General features: G+C 56.7%; 1 protein-coding gene across 6 annotated transcripts; it reads left to right on the forward strand.

The window, feature by feature from the left end:
• The first annotated feature begins 623 nt into the window (after window positions 1-623).
• On the forward strand, window positions 624-17,362 carry EXOC7 (exocyst complex component 7). 6 transcript variants are annotated; one of them, XM_049635676.1, is made up of 21 exons: window positions 624-764; window positions 959-1,024; window positions 2,144-2,328; window positions 2,519-2,624; window positions 4,770-4,992; window positions 7,078-7,245; window positions 9,680-9,772; window positions 10,690-10,758; window positions 11,660-11,805; window positions 12,072-12,224; window positions 12,475-12,573; window positions 12,885-12,947; window positions 13,205-13,271; window positions 13,939-13,977; window positions 14,685-14,750; window positions 15,043-15,163; window positions 15,388-15,483; window positions 16,393-16,456; window positions 16,664-16,705; window positions 16,814-16,947; window positions 17,188-17,362. In XM_049635676.1, the coding sequence occupies exons 1-21, from the start codon at window positions 705-707 to the stop codon at window positions 17,288-17,290; spliced, it is 2,163 nt and encodes a 720-aa protein (XP_049491633.1). In that variant the 5' UTR covers window positions 624-704; the 3' UTR covers window positions 17,291-17,362. The 6 variants fall into 6 exon arrangements, with proteins under 6 accessions (XP_049491633.1, XP_049491634.1, XP_049491635.1 ...); XM_049635677.1 differs by lacking the exon at window positions 13,939-13,977; XM_049635678.1 differs by lacking the exon at window positions 10,690-10,758.
• The last annotated feature ends 266 nt before the right edge of the window (window positions 17,363-17,628 follow it).

Raw genomic sequence — 17,628 nt, forward strand, 5'->3', positions numbered from 1 at the left:
CTTGGACCGCAAGCTCCAAGCCCCCGGATGGATGCTCCGAGGACTCCGCCAGCCCCGGGAATTTGGCATCCGAGGACTCCGCCAGCCCCGGGAATTTGGCCGGCCCCACACAAGCCAGGATTATGGTTATGGCTGACACCCGGGTCATGAGCGATCACTCTGTCCCCAGCTCCCAGTCCGGGGCTTGCACACACGGCCCGCTCCATAAAGTTTGCATACTGTAGGAACGAAGATAGAAGCCACTACGCAAGCCCCTAGTTCATTAAATGGCCACACATTGGGGCCTACGGTGTGACACGCTTCGTGCTGCGGTCTGCGGGGAACGCGATATCGGTGCCTGGACACAAAATGCGATCTAGGGAAACAAATTTGTGGTCTTCCCCAGCGGCCTTTGTCCAAAGGGTCAGCATTCATACGAAGACGGCAAACGTGCTGTCACCGTCCTGCCGGCCGCGCAATACAACGCCACTCGTGAACCTTTTCGGACAAGGCAGGCAACCTGCCCTTGCCACACCCAAGATGGCCACCTGCCCCGGCCCATTACTTAGTTCCGCGCAAGCTCAGTTCCGACTGCCACTCCCAACATGGCACCACCAGCGCGCCCCGGGGAGGGACCAAAGGCGGAAGTGGGTGTAGCACAGACGGGAGCCGAGAAGGCTCTCAGAGGCCAGGCACAAGGGAGTGGGAGCTGCTGGGCCGAGGCGATGATCCCCCCGCAGGAGGCGTCCGCCCGGCGGCGGGAGATCGAGGACAAGCTGAAGCAGGTGAGGCTGGGGCTGGGAAGCAGGTGAGGGAAGGGGCCGAGATCCGGGCCAGAGCTTCTACTCAGGGAGGAGACAGGGCTAGGAGGGAGCACACCCTGCGAGGAGAAGGGGTTGGGGGCGAGGCCGTGAGGTTGGACGCGATGGTCTGCTTTAGCCTCCGGCTTCTTGAGATGTCCTCCCCCCGCTTCCCCCAGGAGGAAGAGACGCTGTCCTTCATCAGAGACAGCCTGGAGAAGAGCGACCAGCTCACCAAGAACATGGTGAGTAACCCCTCGGGTGGGAGGGCCAGACAGGTCTCCAGACCCTGGGGGAGAGCCCTTTTCCTGGCGGTAACGGTACAGAAGGCCAGGGGTTGGAGCCTGGGCGGTGATGGTGGTAATGTGAGGGTTTCTCTAGCAACAGTGTGGGTGTCTTATCTAGCTGTCTTCCTCTTTTCCGCCCCTTCACTGGGGATGCCGTAGCCCCTGCTGGCGCAGATTTCGGCTTTCTGTCCAAGCTCTCCATTCTTCCTTCCCCCCTTCCTCAGTCATTTAGCGAGGCTGATTTACGTGGGCTGGGTACTGGTCCTGTGTCATCCTCAATTCAAGTGATGATCAGAGGACCAGGTTAGCCTGAGATTCTGAGGCAGAGTAAACTCAGCCTTCACCTCAGAGGGCTTTAGGGGTAGATGGAGATTTGAAATCAGACCGATCGTCTTATGTGTGTGTGGCTCCTGACAGGTAATTCTGACCTTTAGTTAACTCGTCTACTAAGAGACGGTGCCAGCCTCCCAAAGTGGCTGTGAAGGTCACAGGAGCCAATGGGAATGCATCTTGCAGAGTACCTGGTCTACAATAGGTGTTCAACAAATACGAGCTTCCTTCCTTATTTCTAGAAGAGACTGGGAAAGCTCAAATTGAGTAGATACAAACTTGGGTATGTGTTAAGTAACACAATCATAAAGTTCTAGTCCTTATTTAATGAGATTCACCCTTAGAGAGAGAGGGTTTTGAAGGTACGAGCAATGCATTGGAGGCTACTCTATATGAAACCACTTCCTGTTCAATCTAGGAAAGCTTCAGAGAGAAGGTGAAATTGAGATTTGGCTTCAGAGGGTGGAAGGGAAGCCATCCTGGGGTGATTACCTTAGAAGGAGTTCATTTGATGCTTGGCCTGCCCTCAAATCAAACTTCATCCAGTTTATCTGGACCGCCTCCTCTGTGCTCTGCACATGGGGGGTGCTGGGGGTACAGTGGTGAACAAGTACGCCCTCTCCCTTCCCTCATGGACTTTATTATCTAGAAAGCCAGAGAAAAGGCAGCAAATGCCAAAGACCCCGTGGGTGGGTAGAAGCAGTCCGGGGACAACCCTGAGTCCTGAGACTGGGCTGCCCTCCGCAGGTGTCTATCCTGTCCTCCTTTGAGAGCCGCCTTATGAAGCTGGAGAATTCCATCATCCCTGTGCACAAGCAGACAGAGAACCTGCAGCGGCTGCAGGAGAATGTTGAGAAGACTCTATCCTGCCTGGACCACGTCATCAGCTACTACCATGTGGCCAGTGACACTGAGAAAATCATCAGGGAGGGGTGAGCTAGGGCCAGAGGGTCACATGGCTAACACCTCTTGGGCCAGTGACCCTAGGCTTTAGAAAGGAGGGCTTGAATATTTGAGCCTAGAATTCTCTGTGCTAATTCTCTTCTCTTCCAAATACCATTCACATGGTCGTTCCTTTTCATCTTCCACTGCCCAAGCTAATGCACCTCTTCTCCTTCACAGCCCCACAGGCAGGCTGGAAGAGTATCTGGGGAGCATGGCCAAGATTCAGAAGGCGGTGGAATATTTCCAGGACAATAGCCCAGACAGCCCAGAGCTCAACAAAGTGGTGAGGGGCCCGCGGGCTAAGGTGGGAGGTTTGGGGACACCAGCCCCTGTCCTGGTCTCATGAGGGACACTGGACCAGCTTAAAAGAGAACATATGGAAGAAACACTAGTAGGTAATACAATATGCATACTGTAGGCATTAAGATTTCTGCCTCAGGAATTATAGATAACACATTTTTAGTACGTTTTTATAATTTGACTGAACTATAAATTACATATCAAATATAAATATTTTTTATTCTTATAATTATTTTTTATTAGAGAGAGAGAGTGCACAAACGCAAGTTGGGGAGAGGGGGAGGAGAGGGGGAGAGAGAATCTTAAGCAGGCTCCGTGCTCAGCAAGGAGCCCAATGCAGGGCTCGATCCCACGACCTTGGGATCATGACCTGAGCCAAAATCAAGAGTCGGGTGTTCAACCAACAGAGCCACCCAGGCGCCCCATAAATTTAACATTTGATCTTTATACGTGCATTTGTGTTTTTTCTGCTATGGTAAAAAAAAAAAAACAAAAAAAACATAATATAAAATTTGCCATTAAATTTTTTTTTAATGTTTCTTATTTTTGAGAGAGAGACAGAGCATGAGCAGGGGAAGGGCAGAGAGAGAGGGAGACACAGAATCCGAAGCAGGCTCCAGGCTCTGAGCTGTCAGTACAGAGCCCAATGCAGGGCTCGAACCCACGAACTGCGAGATTATGACCTGAGCCAAAGTCAGATGCCCACCCGACTGAGCCACCCAGGTGCCCCTCCTCTCTCATTTTTGAAACATCTTTATTAAGATACAGTTCACATACCATAATGTTTGCTCACTTAAAGTATGCAGTTCACTGGTTCTAGTATAATCACAGAGTTGCACGACGTCCCTGGGACCGATTTGAGAACACTTTGATCACCTGAACAGGAACCCCGAACCCACTGGCGGCCATGCCCCTCCACCCCTCTTCCCGTTCACCCAGCTTCTGCGAGTCACTGGTCTGTGCTCTCTTTCTGTCTCTTCCAGGCTTCTGATGTGAATAGGGTCGTATAATATGTGACCTTTTGTGTCTGCCTTTCACTTAACATAATGTTTTCAAGGTTCATGCACATAGTGTTGTATGTCAGTGTTCAGTCCTGGGTATGGCTGAATAATACCGAATTGTGTGGATGGCCCACATTCTGGTTCTCCGTTCGCCACTTGATGGACTCTCTCCATTTTTTGGCTATTATGAGTAGCATTGCTGTGAACCCTCATGTATACTCTTTGTGTGGACACATGTTTTCTCTTCTCTTGGATGTTCTGGATATCTGTTCCTTATCAGATATATAATTTGCAGATGTTTTCTCTCATCCTGTGGGTTGTTTTTCCACTTTTTTTTTTTAATTTTTTTAACATTTATTTATTTTTGAGACAGAGAGAGACAGAGCATGAGCAGGGGAGGGGCAGAGAGAGAGGGAGACACAGAATCCGAAACAGGCTCCAGGCTCTGAGCTGTCAGCTCAGAGCCCGATGCGGGGCTCGAACTCACGGACCATGAGATCATGACCTGAGCTGAAGTCGGACGCCCAACCGACTGAGCCACCCAGGCACCTGTTTTTCCACTTTTTTGATGGTGTCCTTTGCAGCCCAGAAGTTTTTCGTTTGACATTGTTCAATTGATCTATTTTTTTCTTTTGCAAACCATTTTCTTCTTCTTCTTCTTCTTTTTTTTTTTTTTTTAATCTGAGAGAACGCAAGCGGGGGAGGGGCAAAGAGAGAGGGAGGAGAGAGAGTCCCAAACAGGCTCTGCACTGACAGTGCGTAGCCCGATGCAGGGCTCGAACTCATGAACCCGTGAGATCATGACCTGAGCCGAGATTCAGAGTTGGATGCTTAACCGGCTGAGCCACTCAGGCACCCCTGCAAACTATTTTCTAACAGGAGGACACATTAATGGCTCAGTGAGAAAACAGTCAGCCAATATTTGTGAAGCACCTGCATCTTATAAAACTTTGAGTTTCACCCATGAAATTACACTTTGAGAGAACACGAGGCAAAGACATAAGCAAGGGGGGGCTTCATGGTTCTTTCTTCTCGGGGTTAAAGGAAGTGAAGGCAGAGGAGGGGCCAGCTGAATGCCGAAGCGGCCTCAAACCCTCTCCCTTCCTTCCTTCCCTTGTCCCCCCTAGAAACTGCTGTTTGAGCGGGGGAAGGAGTCTCTGGAGTCCGAGTTCCGCAGCCTGATGACCAGGCACAGTAAGGTTGTCTCCCCTGTGCTCATCCTGGATCTGATCAGCGGTGAGGACGAGCTGGAGGTCCAGGAGGAGGTGCCCCTGGAGCACCTGCCCGAGGGAGTGCTCCACGATGTGATCCGCATCTCCCGCTGGCTGGTGGAATACGGCCGCAACCAAGGTGAGAGGGCCCCGGTGACAAGGCCAGACGGAGTGGGATTTTTTTTTTCCCCGTTTATTTCTTTAATCCATCTGGATTTTGTTGTTTTTTTTTTTTAATAAAAAGGAGGTTAGTAGGAAATCACACATGAGCAATAATCTACAGTTTACGTGTCAAGTTGTGAATGTAGCCAAATTCAGGCTTTTCTTTATATACCTTGATCTCCTATTTTTTTACTTTTTTGATTAGTTATGAAGACTTCGATGTTTGTTTATTTATTTTTTTAAAGTTTACTTATTTATTCAGAGAGAGAGAGAGAGAGAGAGAGAGAGCAAGTGGTGTAGGGGCAGAGAGAGAGGGAGAGAATCCCAAGCGGGGTCTGCACTGTCAGCGCACGGGACTTGAGCTCATGAACCGCGAGATCATGACCTGAGCCGAAACCAAGGGTCGGACACTCAACCGATTGCGCCACCCAGGCGCCCCGATGTTTATTTATTTTTGAGAGAGAGGGAGACAGGAGCTGAGGCAGGCTCCACCACGCGGTCGGTGCAGAGCCCAATGCGAGGCTCGAACCCACAAACTGCAAGATCACGACCTGAGCCGAAGTCGGACGTTTAACTGACTAAGCCACCCAGGTGCCCCCAGTCACCCAAAGACTTCAAGTAGTGCAAAAAGCCTTTGTCCTTTTAACAGTTGCATATGTTCTGCGGTATGGTGGTAACATCATTTCTTTAGCCGGCCCTAGAATTAAAAAAAAAAAAAAAAAAAATCTTGAGTCAAGCAAAAATTTTAGAAAACAAAAACTCCAACGAATATTCAATTTTAAGGTTTTTTAGCCCCCCCAAGCCCTCCTTCTATTTGTTAGCATATACACACACGCTGTCAGTGTGCATTACTGTTACCCTCTCCTTCCTTCACGGACTGTGTGGTGACAGGTCTCAGGGCTACAGGTGGTTACCTTGTGAACCCATCATGGCTCATAAGCTGCACTTTGGGGGGCCTCGGGGTCGGCGGGGCACTTTTAGGGGCTCTCCGGGGAGAAGAGGGAGGCCAGTGCATAGCCTCCAGACCCCTCAGCACCCTTCAGCCAGAGCCTCTGTGCTTTGGCCCATTTTTTACATCGGGGCGCCTCGTGACCCATTTGTCGGGACCTGCTGAAATGTACCATGGCGTGTTTCCTTGTTCACTCGAGTTTTTGGATGTTCCCGTTTTCTGGTATCGATAAATAGTGCTGCAGTGAGCATACTTGTGTGGATTGCTTTTCTCACATGGGAAGTTCTCGGGCGTTTTCTCAGAGACGCAATTATTGGATAGAAGTGCCCAAACAGATCTGTAACCTTCTGCCATTGTGAGCTCCTCTCCAGGTCAGTGGGGCCAGTTGACAGTCCCACGACGGTCCCATGGCTCTTTCGTCTTCATTAATTTCATTTATCTCATCTAGGGCTGTCACAGTCCTTTTTTTTTTTTTTTTTTTTTTAATTTGTACCTCATTAACAGCTAAAGATAGAGCGTGTTTTTCGTTCACCAAGACATTCTGTCGTCTCTTTGCCTCCTGTCAATTGCTCACGTCCTTTGTCCCCTTACCAAGGTGAATCTGGATGTTAGTTTTCTATTTTTTTACCTAAAAAAAAACGTAGCTTTGAAACGTAATCATCGGTTTTTCTGGGGGATATTTTCCTTTTTTAAAGACCGCCTGATGGGGTGCCTGGGTGGCTCAATCGGCTGGGCGTCCGACTTCGGCTCAGGTCTTGATCTCGTGGTTCGTGAGTTCAAGCCCCGCGTCGGGCTCTGTGCTGACAGCTCAGAGCCTGGAGCCTGCTTCGGATTCTGTGTCTCCCTCTCTCTCTGCCCCTCCCCCACTCACGCTCTGTCTCTCTCTCCTTCAAGAATAAATAAATATTAAAAAAAAAAAAATTAAAAACAGCCTGATTTGGGATCAGGCTATGTGGGTGGCTGAGAGCCACAGCAGGTGCTACTAACGGGTTAGCGGGCAGAAACAGTGAGCTCTGTTGCTGCCCTGCACGTTGCATGGAGTGGGGAGAGAGGGTCCCATGGCAGGGCAGAGGCAGGGACCTGCCACAGTGCTGTCACCCCGTCTCTCCCCAGATTTCATGAATGTCTACTACCAGATTCGCTCCAGCCAGCTAGACCGCTCCCTCAAGGGCCTGAAGGAACACTTCCGGAAGAGCAGTTGTTCCTCTGGGGTGCCCTACTCCCCTGCTATCCCCAACAAGAGGAAAGACACGCCCACCAAGAAGCCCACCAAGAGGCCAGGTGAGCCCCCGCCCCAGCCAGAAGGCTGCGTGGGACCTGCCTTGCTTTCGGCCGCCCTGGGGTTAGCAGTGTTGGTCCTCCAGAGCCTGTCTTCACGGTGACCCCTGACCGTAGGTACCCAGGGCAGAGAGCAGGTGTCTGCCCACCTAGCGAGCCCTGTCCACCGAGGCTCCGTGCTCCAGGTGAAACGTCCCCATGTGCCAGCCGCAGCTTGGCAAGCCTGGCTGTGTCAGGCGGCCGAGAGCTGCAGCCCTCGGCTGAAAGAGAGGCTAGGATATCGCAGGGCGAGGGACTGCCGTGACCAGCACCAGGGAGAGAAAGCTCGTGAAACCAGGGGCCTCTTCCACCTTAGCCCACACTGCCGAGCTGCGGCGGCAGGCACGTGCCCTGTGTGGCCTGGGGGACTTGGGGGACCCCCCCCCCCCTCGTGACAGCAGGCTGTTTGTAGGGCGTTCCTTCCCGACCTGCCCATGCCCCTCAGGGCCCAAGTGAGCAGAGGGCTGGGGAAGCTGGGCCTGGTGGCCCCGGCAGGAAGTGCGCCGCCTTCTCCCCTCCAGGGTGACTGTCCCGGCGGTCACCTAGAAAACCGGCTCCAAACAGTGACTGTGCTAAGCCAGCCCGCTGGGCTGCAGCTGCCTGCACACATTCAATCTATCCCCGTGCCTTTGTGGGTTGGGCAGGGGCCTCGAGGCTCTGAGGCTGCCTGCCTCGGCCAGTCTGTGCTCTCTTCCCCTGTCTCTTCTCTGACAGGCCCACGTCGGGGGGGCCCCGGGACCCGGTCTGCAGTGGCCCAAGAGTGCTGGCTGGCCATGCCGGGGCTCACAGTGGGCCTAATCTGTCCTTGGCTTATGGGCCCCAGAAGCAAACTCTGGCTGTGAGGATCCCTGCAGTTGCTGTGGGGTTTCCAGACTTGTCAGCCGCCAGTAGGTTAGGACCCATGTTGGAAACTAGGGAATCAGGCCTCTGGGACGTCAGTTCCTGGCTCAGAGGAGAGGAGCAGGGAGGCCTCAGTTGGTCGATAATTTAATACCAGGCTCAGCGTCTCTGTGGTAATTGGGTGCCTGATGGGTTTGGCGGCTGCCCGATCAGCGTCCCCCATCCACACCCATGGCAGCATGCTATCTAGGCTCCTCGAGGCCTGTCTGCAAGCCCATCTGTTCCTGGTCTGTTGTGGGGCAGGAATCTGATTCGCTCATTAGCAGGACCGCTTGCCGAATGGTGAGAGCACAGGGAGACAGATGCTGAGCTGAGGCCCTGAACCTGGTCATTAGTTAGCTAATTGTGATGTGGTACAAACAGAAAGAAATGAGCCACTCCAGACCTGGCTCCTTTTCCCCCAGCTTTTTTGGGGAGGGGGCTGCCAGGACCCAAGCCGCCTCACTCTGTTCAGAGACATGGGAGGGGGTGGGGGGACACAGGAGTCTCCAGGGAACATGGACCAGAGTTACCTACGAGGACCTCGTCCCCCCTCCCAGTGCATTTCATTATCGAGGCAGCTGTCCTCGTCCATTTTAAAAGCTATTTCATTTGCCCGCATTTTCTGCCCTGAGATGTCTCATTCCCGCAGAGGTGGCTGACCCTGGAGGCTGTAGGCACTGCAGTTTTGTTTTCGTTGTTGTTTTCACTTGTGATACTAACTGTTGTTTTTTTCCCCCATGCCGAGAGCATGCACCCTTTCTACTGCCCTCCCTCTGGCTCTGTGCTGTGGCTTCTGTTAACCGCACCCCCCCCCCATCCTAGCTTCTGAGTTTTTTTCCCATTGCTTTGGGGGTTCAGGTGGCTTTGGTGCACGGGGCCAGGCTGCCTCAGGGTCTCCAAGCCTTCCGTCTTGGGCATTGCTGTCCCAGGAAGCTCAGTGCTGTCTCACCAACTCCCGGGTTCTGTTTTCTGTTGACCTCTGTTTAGCCACATCCCAACACTGAGCATGCCTGGGGCCGGGGACTCTGCCTGGGGTTTCAGGCCGGGCCTTGGGCCTGCTGGCCTCCAGGGGTCTCCAGGCTTTGCCAACCTGGCTGTGCCCTCTGGGTGTGAGAGCCTTGTCACCAACTCCTCCGTCCTGAGCCCTGGTTTATTCTGACTTAAATGCCACTCAATAGTGTTTTTTATTTTTGGCTTCCCCTGATGGATCTTTGCCCATCTCCTCTCCTTCACCCGCTGCACTTTCTAAAAAGCACTCGATCCAGAACGATGAGGGTCAGTAGCAGAATCAGGAGCCCCGTGTGGAGAGCGACCCGTGTCTGTTCCTTCCTGCCCATCTGCAGCGTCTCCGGTGGTCCTGGGAAGGGGCCTGCTGGAGAGATGGCGTGTGGGCATGCTCACTGTCGGGGGGTCGGGTGTGGGGCTCAGGGCGGGGGGCAGGTGGAGGGCCGCTGCTGTTTTCTCTCACTCGTTTCCTAGGTCCTCTTATCTCCTCTCTGTGTGGCTCTGGTGACAGGGACGATCCGTAAGGCTCAGAACCTTCTGAAACAGTATTCCCAGCATGGTCTAGATGGGAAAAAGGGGGGCTCTAACCTCATTCCTCTGGAAGGTAATCACTCTGTGTTCCTCTCCTGTTCCCTCCTCCTCCACCATGTGTCCACTCTCGTGGCAGGGCAGAGCCTCCAAGCCCCCAGGAGGGCCGCGGGAGAGTCCTGGAGAGGGAAGCAGGGGGCGGGAACAGCAAGTCCCTGGTGCCACTCGTTCCAGCTGGCACAGGGGCAGCTTTCACGGCCTCGGCCTGGTCCTGTCTGGCTGCCGGCAGCTCTGCCCTCCCTGAGGCTTCCTACTCCCTCCCCTCCCTGTCTCTGTCCTTGTCTCCTATTTGAACTCAGAGCAAGTTCTTTGTCATGGGCAGCCCTTTCACGCTCAGACCAGCAGTGGCAGGACCAAGCTGGCCTAGGCCTCTGGGCCACCCCCTCCTTCCCCAGCTTTAGAAAGTGGAGTGAGAGCCACAAGGGGGATGGGCCGCCTGTAGGTCATGTCCCTCCTTGTCTCCTGTCAGAGGAAAGACAGCCCTGCCCTGGTGGACCTGACCCTCCTTTGAAAGAATAACCCTGGGAAACAAAAGAAGGCTGGCCCATTCACGCAGCAGTGACATTTCTCTAGCTGAGTCTCTCTCCCTGATAGGGTGAGGTCGATAAACCCCCTGGGGCCAAGCATCAGACCCTCTGCAGCTGTCAGAAGCTCTTCAGAGCTTGGTGGTCCCGTAGGCTTTCTCTGGCCTCAGGGCTTGGAGAAGCAGCTCTCAAGGACTGTCTGGGGCACTGCAAGTCAGGCTTGAAACGGCTGTTCCCAACGTGGTCCCAGGCAGAGGAGGGGCTCAGAGCCCACTCCGGCGCCCCTTCCCCTGCGCCCCATCTCACACCCCACCCGGGAGATGGAGGGCTTCTTCCCTGGCCCCGAGGGGCAGCCCACCCGGCCCCCGGATAAACGCTGCTCGCGTCTGTGCGGCCGACATCTCGCTAGGTCACGAGCATGATTTCCGAGTTAAGCACCTGTCGGAGGCCCTGAACGACAAGCACGGGCCGCTGGCTGGTGAGTACTGCAGCCCAGCCCGAGGGCAGCCGAGGAGGGCTCTGCTCTGAGGATGAGCCAGGCCTATCTGCCTCTCTCTCTCTCTCTCTCAAGTCTGTCTTTTGGGCACTAGGTCTCCTTGCCTCTCTCCAGATGGGAGTGCATGCCTGGCTCTCAGGGCCTGGGCCAAGGGGAGAAGTTGCTGCTACTTGGAAGGTGGCTCCCCGCAGGGCAGGGAGCCCTGACATCTGACTCCAGCAACAGCTCCAAAGCTCTGACTCGGAGCCCGTTCGTTTGCTGATAGGACCAGGCTGCCTGCAGGTGCCCCTGTCCCAGCCTCCAATAGCGGGGCCGGGTCTCCTCCTGGGGCAGCTGACCGGCAGGGAGCCCTCCCTTTCTGGGACTCACATCGCCTTTTCTCAAAGGTTGACCCCATGCCGACTAGTCTCATAGCCCATGGCCCACCGCTGCCTGAGACATTCCAGAAGGTCTGGCTGGGCTGATAACTGCCTTCAGCGGCCCAGCATTTTCTCAGACGGGCGGGCACTGCTGCTCACCCACCCTGGCTGCCTTCTTTCTAGTACCGTCCTCAGTCCTGGGGTCAGGTGTACCTTAGCCAGGAAGCTGATTTAGGGCTCTTGCCTCTGCATCCCACCTCTCGTACCTGATGCTCTGGGACATAAACACTGTCCGGCAGAGGACAAAGGCCGGATTCAGCCCCGTTTTTCCCCTTGAACCGGTCAGGCCCGCTGGAGCCCTCTCAGCTTTCTGCCAGAACGGTCTACCTCCTTCCCATGTGCTGCTGGCCTGGGCTACAGGCCAGGAGCTGGGGAGACCCATTCCCCCACCCCCCCCCCCCCCCCCCCCCAGGGAGAATGGCTGCCTCCAGACCAGCCGCTCAGGGGCACTGCTGTCCCCCCAGGGAGAGACGACACGCTGGACGTGGAGACCGACGCCTACATTCACTGCGTCAGCGCCTTCGTCAAGCTGGCCCAGAGCGAGTACCAGCTGCTGATGGACATCATCCCCGAGCACCATCAGAAAAAGACCTTTGACTCCCTGATCCAGGTCCTGCCCCGCCCCACCCTGCTCCCAGGGCCTGACCAGATGCCCCAGCAAAAGCTGTCGCTGCAGAAGCTTGAGTTTGGGCCAGATCTGTCGTCCGTAGCCTTCATCGTAGCCACCACCGCGTCTGGGGCGCCTCCCCATTGCCGGCTGCCTCTGCGGGGCATGCCGTCTTCCCCCACCGCCCTCCGGGAGCCCTTACCACCCCTGGGAGCCAGCTCTCACCTCCCTGCGCCTCTGTGAGCTGTGCCCTCACCCCACTCTCTCAGGATGCGCTGGATGGGCTGATGCTGGAAGGAGAGAACATCGTGTCTGCTGCCCGGAAAGCCATCATCCGGCACGACTTCTCTGCCGTGCTCACCGTCTTCCCCATCCTGCGGCACCTCAAGCAGACCAAGCCCGAGTTTGACCAAGTGCTCCAGGTATGCGGGTAGGAAACCCCCTGGGGACATGGGGAGGAGGGATCCTGCCGCCTGGCGCAGTCTCCCGAGGGAGCCGCCTTCTCCGCCCTAACACCTCTGCTCGCAGGGTGAGCGGAAGCAGCTTCAGAGGGGCCCTGGGCACATGGAGACACTCACGGGGTGACCGGACAAGAGGGGAGGCCCTGGGGTGAGGGGCAGGGAAACAGCTGGCAAGGAGCTGGGTTCCACTGGTCTGTGTTTGCGTCCTTAGGGAACGGCCGCCAGCACCAAGAATAAGCTGGCTGGCCTCATCACCTCCATGGAGACCGTCGGAGCCAAGGCACTGGAAGACTTTGCTGACAACATCAAGGTGCTCTCTGCTCTCCGCTGCTGCTGCCTCTGCCCTAGGGGCTGTGGGCAGGACCACCAGGGGCCTGCTTCCTGTCAGCACCCACTGGCCTCCCTTTCTTTCCCAGGGGGCTCCTGAGCCCCCAAGGGGCGAAGCTCCTGCCCCACTTGTCCTGTCCCATCTTGCTCGCCTTTGTGTCTGATGGGTGTCCTGACACCTGTCTGCCAGGAGGTGGCACCAAGAGCGGGCCGCCTGGGGCCTGGGGGCGGGGTGGGGGGTGGGGGGCGAGGCCTTGGGAGCAGGTTCTGGAAGTTGGGCTGTTTTTTCCACAGAATGACCCGGACAAGGAATACAACATGCCCAAGGATGGCACCGTGCATGAGCTCACGAGCAACGTAGGTGCTGCCCCGGGTCGCCTGGAGAGGGAAGGGCGCCTAGGGTGGCCCAGAGCTGCATGCTGGTGGCAGGATGCATGGCAAAGTACTTGGCGTCTCCAGTAGACTAGTTCATTCAGGGCAGGAGGCTCGCGACCACCCTATTCCCTGGGCAGACCCCTGGCGCTGCATTTGCCCTGGAATGGTCAGAGGGGATGCGTTTGGGAGGTAATCTGACCTTTAGGTCCTGCCCTTGACCTTCTTTCCTCCCCAAACAGGCCATCCTCTTCCTACAGCAGCTCCTGGACTTCCAGGAGACGGCTGGTGCCATGCTGGCCTCCCAAGGTACTCGGTACCTCCCAGTGGGGCCCCCTACCCCATACCCCACTCCTCCCTCTGTCTGGAAACACGGGGGTTACCGGCCACCTCCGAAAGAGATTTCCTCCAGCCCTGTGGAGTGGGGTTTGACTGTGCCTTTCCTGTCCCAGCCTCCCTCCCTTCTTGCTCCTTCTGCCCTCCTGGCTCTGGAGAGTGGCACTCCCTGGGTCGGAGATGCCCTGCCTGGCTCGCCCCTCCTTCCGCATTTCTCCACCTGCTTTTGTGTTCGCCTGTCCTCCCAGTTAGTCCCACACAGCTGACCGTTCTGTGGGCTGGCGTCTCAGGGCCGGCCTGGCGTCTACCCGCTGATCACTGCCCTGGCACTGGAGCTGGGGAGGTTGGCATTTCCGAGCACCAAGAACGAACCCGATGTGTTGGGGCCCCCGGGCCCTCCCCCTCTGTCCGTTTTCGGGGCGAGGAGCCAGGAGAGGCCTCTGGCCTGCGGTTCTCCGGACCCCCACTTCGCTGCATGCTCCCTTGCCTTCAGGGGTCCAGTGTCTGTGTTCTGGCTGTCACGGGGAGGGGTCTGCTTGACTTGGGGACACGGTTTCTAACCTGTGTTTGCACTTTGCGTCTTTCTTCCTTCTTTGTCTCTCCCCCTCCCCCTCTGAGTGCACTGCCTTTCACTCCGTAGTTCTCGGGGACACATACAATATTCCTTTAGACCCCCGAGGTAAGCAGCACCATCCTGCCCCTGTGTAGCCCCATGGGGGACAGAGGCCCCTGGACAGACTCAGGACCTACTGGGGAGCGGGGTTCGGAGGGGACATGGGTGTCTTCGGGGCACTCCTAATGGTCTCAGCTCCCCACAGGGCCACTTTCTGTCCCTGAGCTTATTCAAGCGACACCCTGAGTGCCCCCTCCAGGCTAGCCCAGGCTAGACACCCTGTGCGCCCCCTCCCTCCCTGTCCACCCCCCCTCCCCCTTGGCCTTCTGCTTGTTCAGAGGGGCCGGGTAGAGGGGGTTGTGGGAAGTGGGGGAGAAGGGGCAGAGGCCGTGGGAGCCCACAAATGGGATAGGTGGGCTTTGTAGACAGCACCCAGCATGAGTCAGGGCTGGGGGGGCACGGGGTGTCCCACTCCTGTCCTGCCAGCCTTCCTGTTGATCACAGTCCAGCTCGCTCACCATGCCACCCTGTCACCGCAGAGGGGCTGGCCCTGGGCTCCAGGAAGAGTCTGAGGGAGGGCTCCCTACAGCAGGCGGGAGCCCAGCGGCTGCGCAGACACCCAGATCTGCCCCGAGCTCCTCCACACCCAGTCTACCCGAGGAAGGCTCGGGGCCCCTCCCAGGGTTTCCACAGTGGCTCCTGGGGCCAGGGGAAGGCCGGAGAGGGTCCTGGCTGCTGCCACCAGTGCAGTAACTGCCCTTCTCCTCTCCCAGAGACCAGTTCCTCAGCCACCAGCTACAGCTCTGAGTTCAGCAAGCGCCTGCTGAGCACGTATATCTGTGAGTGCGGTCTGGCCGGCCAGGAGCCCCCCGCCCCCATATCCGCCGCCTCTTCCTCCTTTGGTGCTCTCCTGCTACTGCCGGTCCACTCCTGGGCACCCTTGGCCTTTGGGATCGTAACCCAACCTCCGATTTAGGGGCAGAGGGGCCGGGCGGGCAGGGGGCCCCCGATGCTTGTGGAGTCAAGTTGGGAGGGACAAGGACGAGGGGTAGGAGCCGGTTCGCGGCCCAGGGGTTGGGTCGCTTTGGTCAGACTGCCATGGTGGATGTAGCCACGTCCTTCCCTGTGCAGGTAAAGTCCTGGGCAACCTGCAGTTGAACTTGCTGAGCAAGTCCAAGGTGTATGAGGACCCGGCTCTGAGCGCCATCTTCCTGCACAACAACTACAACTACATCCTCAAGGCCCTGGAGAAGTGAGTGGCGGCAGGTGCCGGTGTATATCTCTCCCCTGCCCACCCTCGCGGGGCAGCCTGTGCCCTCTGCCTGGACAGGCAGGGAGGCAGGGCCTTACCCCTTGTGGCCCCAGGACCTGGAGTGGTGTGAGACACGCCCCACCGGTGCTGCCGCGGAGGCCGGCCACCTTTGGGCCCTGAGAGCCGATCCCGTCCCCTCTGCTCTCTCCCTGCTCCTGCCCCAGATCCGAGCTGATCCAGCTGGTGGCCGTGACCCAGAAGACTGCCGAGCGCTCCTACCGGGAGCACATCGAGCAGCAGATCCAGACCTACCAGCGCAGGTGGGCCCCCCCCCCCCCCCCCCTCCCCTCACCCCCTCTTCCTATCCGAGCTTCAGGCGGAGTGGGGTCAGTCACGGGGACACGCTCCCCTGTGGACCCAGTCCCAGTCCGCCACTTGCTATTGAACCACACTGGCAGGGTGGAGAAGGAAGCCGCCTCCCCTACCGCAGCCCTTGTCCTCGGGGCTGCTGTGGCCAGCCTCCCCGGAGGGTGGCCTGCCAGGGCTGCAGGCTAAGAAGGATCAAAAGGGGATGTGAGGCCAGGCAAAGAGCGAGTTTGCGAGAGCTCTTGAACTGGCAGAGCCTCGCTCTGAGGCACCCCTTCCGCTCCTCCTCCCTGCTCCTCTTGGGTTTGCGGGTCTCCTTTTGCGTGTTTCTTTCCGTGAGCGGTCTCCCTCCTTCCTTTGTCCTCTGCTTCCTCCTTTCTTTCTCATCTGCTTCTCCACCCTTATGCTCCGTGAAATCGATGTGAGCGTAGCTGGTTGTATCTGTTCGACGTATTGAATTCCGTTTCTTGTTCTTAAAAGCAAGCAGCTTGAACGTTTTCTTTTTCCAAGGAAAAATCTCAGTTGTGTTCTGCTTAGTTGCGACCCCAGTTGATTGCTGACCTCTCCCTCACTCAGTAGATCAAGAGATTTAAAAAACAAAACAAACCAGGGGCGCCTGGGTGGCTCAGTCAGTTAAGCATCCAACTTCGGCTCAGGTCATGATTTTACGGCTCGTGGGTTCAAGCCCTGCCTCAGACTCTGTGCTGACAGCTTACACTCTCTCTCTCTCAAATATGAATGAACATTAAAAACACACACACACACACACACACACACACACACACCCCAAACCAGCCCCTGGGAAGCAGCACCAGCCTGAAGCTGTCCCTTCTCTGCCCTCTGCTTCTCTCCCCTCCTGGCAGCTGGTTAAAGGTGACTGACTACATCGCTGAGAAGAATCTACCTGTATTCCAACCAGGAGTCAAGGTGGGTAGAAGGCCCGGGCTGGGAAGGTTGTCTAGCAGATGTGATACTTGTTGTCACATCTCTGGGCGAAAAATGGACAAGCATCCCGCCGGGACGAGCAAAGGGCAACGGGAGAAAGGGCCAGGCTCAGGTGTCTGGGGAAGGAGCCAGTGGCAGGGCGGCTCTGCTCTGAGGGACGCTTTCTCTGCCCTCTCTCGCCACCCCCAGCTGAGGGACAAGGAGCGGCAGATGATCAAGGAGCGGTTCAAGGTGAGCTGGGGTCCTCCCCCCTCCACTGCTTCCCGCTGCTGTGGCAGGGACATAGACCCAGAGTCTTTGTGTTTGGGTCGCTTCTATTTCCACCTTTTTGCTGGCCAGGGCTTCAACGATGGCCTTGAAGAATTGTGCAAAATCCAGAAGGCCTGGGCTATCCCTGACACGGAGCAGAGAGACAAGATTCGCCAAGCTCAGAAAAACATCGTCAGGGAGACCTATGGGGCCTTTCTGCACAGGTGAGCCCTCCGGTCCCCACCTTCCCAGCCCTACGCCCCTCGCTCCCCCTCGCTGGGTCTCTGCTCTCTTTCCAAAAAACCACGGAGGGGCTGGGGGGTGTGGGTGGCAGAGCCGGCGCCCTGGGCTTTGCTGGGGGGGCAGACGGGGACGTCACTCAGGGGTGCCCTGTCAGGAGTGCCTTAGGTTGAGACCGACCTGGGGGGTTGCCAGCCTGCCTCCTGACCTCAGTGCCTGGTCAGGTATGGCAGCGTGCCCTTCACCAAGAACCCTGAGAAGTACATCAAGTACCGCGTGGAACAGGTGGGCGACATGATCGAGCGCCTCTTTGACACCTCTGCCTGAGCCTGCTACTGCTCCTGCCTGGCTCTGCCAGGTCAGCCATGTTATTGGACAGATAAACCAGTGTTAACTTGCCTCTGGGCCTGGTGAGTTTGACATCCTTGGGGCCAGGGGCCTTTTTCCACCCCTTCCCCAGCCTGGCGCCCTGTCCCCGAGCCCTGGGGTCCTGATTTGCATTTCTTCCTGGAGCCCCCCAGACCACCACTCTCCCAGAACCCTGGGGTCCCCTCACACCTTAGGCTTCGTGACCCTGAGCCTCCCTGGGCCACATGCTAGCTTCCAGACAGGAAAGGACAAAGAAGAAAGACCAAGGCCTATAGCCACAGCTGCCTCATGTGTAC

The sequence above is a fragment of the Panthera uncia genome, chromosome E1 (assembly GCF_023721935.1).
Source record: "Panthera uncia isolate 11264 chromosome E1, Puncia_PCG_1.0, whole genome shotgun sequence".
In the NCBI taxonomy this organism is placed as follows: Eukaryota; Metazoa; Chordata; class Mammalia; order Carnivora; family Felidae; genus Panthera; species Panthera uncia.

Excerpts from the sequence above, each read along its gene's own strand:
- EXOC7 (XM_049635676.1), top strand. The coding sequence starts at position 705 with ATGATCCCCCCGCAGGAGGCGTCCGCCCGGCGGCGGGAGATCGAGGAC. Across the intron at positions 1,025-2,143 it reads ACCAGCTCACCAAGAACATG|GTGTCTATCCTGTCCTCCTT; the intron begins GTGAGTAACCCC and ends TGCCCTCCGCAG. Across the intron at positions 15,484-16,392 it reads ATCCAGACCTACCAGCGCAG|CTGGTTAAAGGTGACTGACT; the intron begins GTGGGCCCCCCC and ends CCCTCCTGGCAG.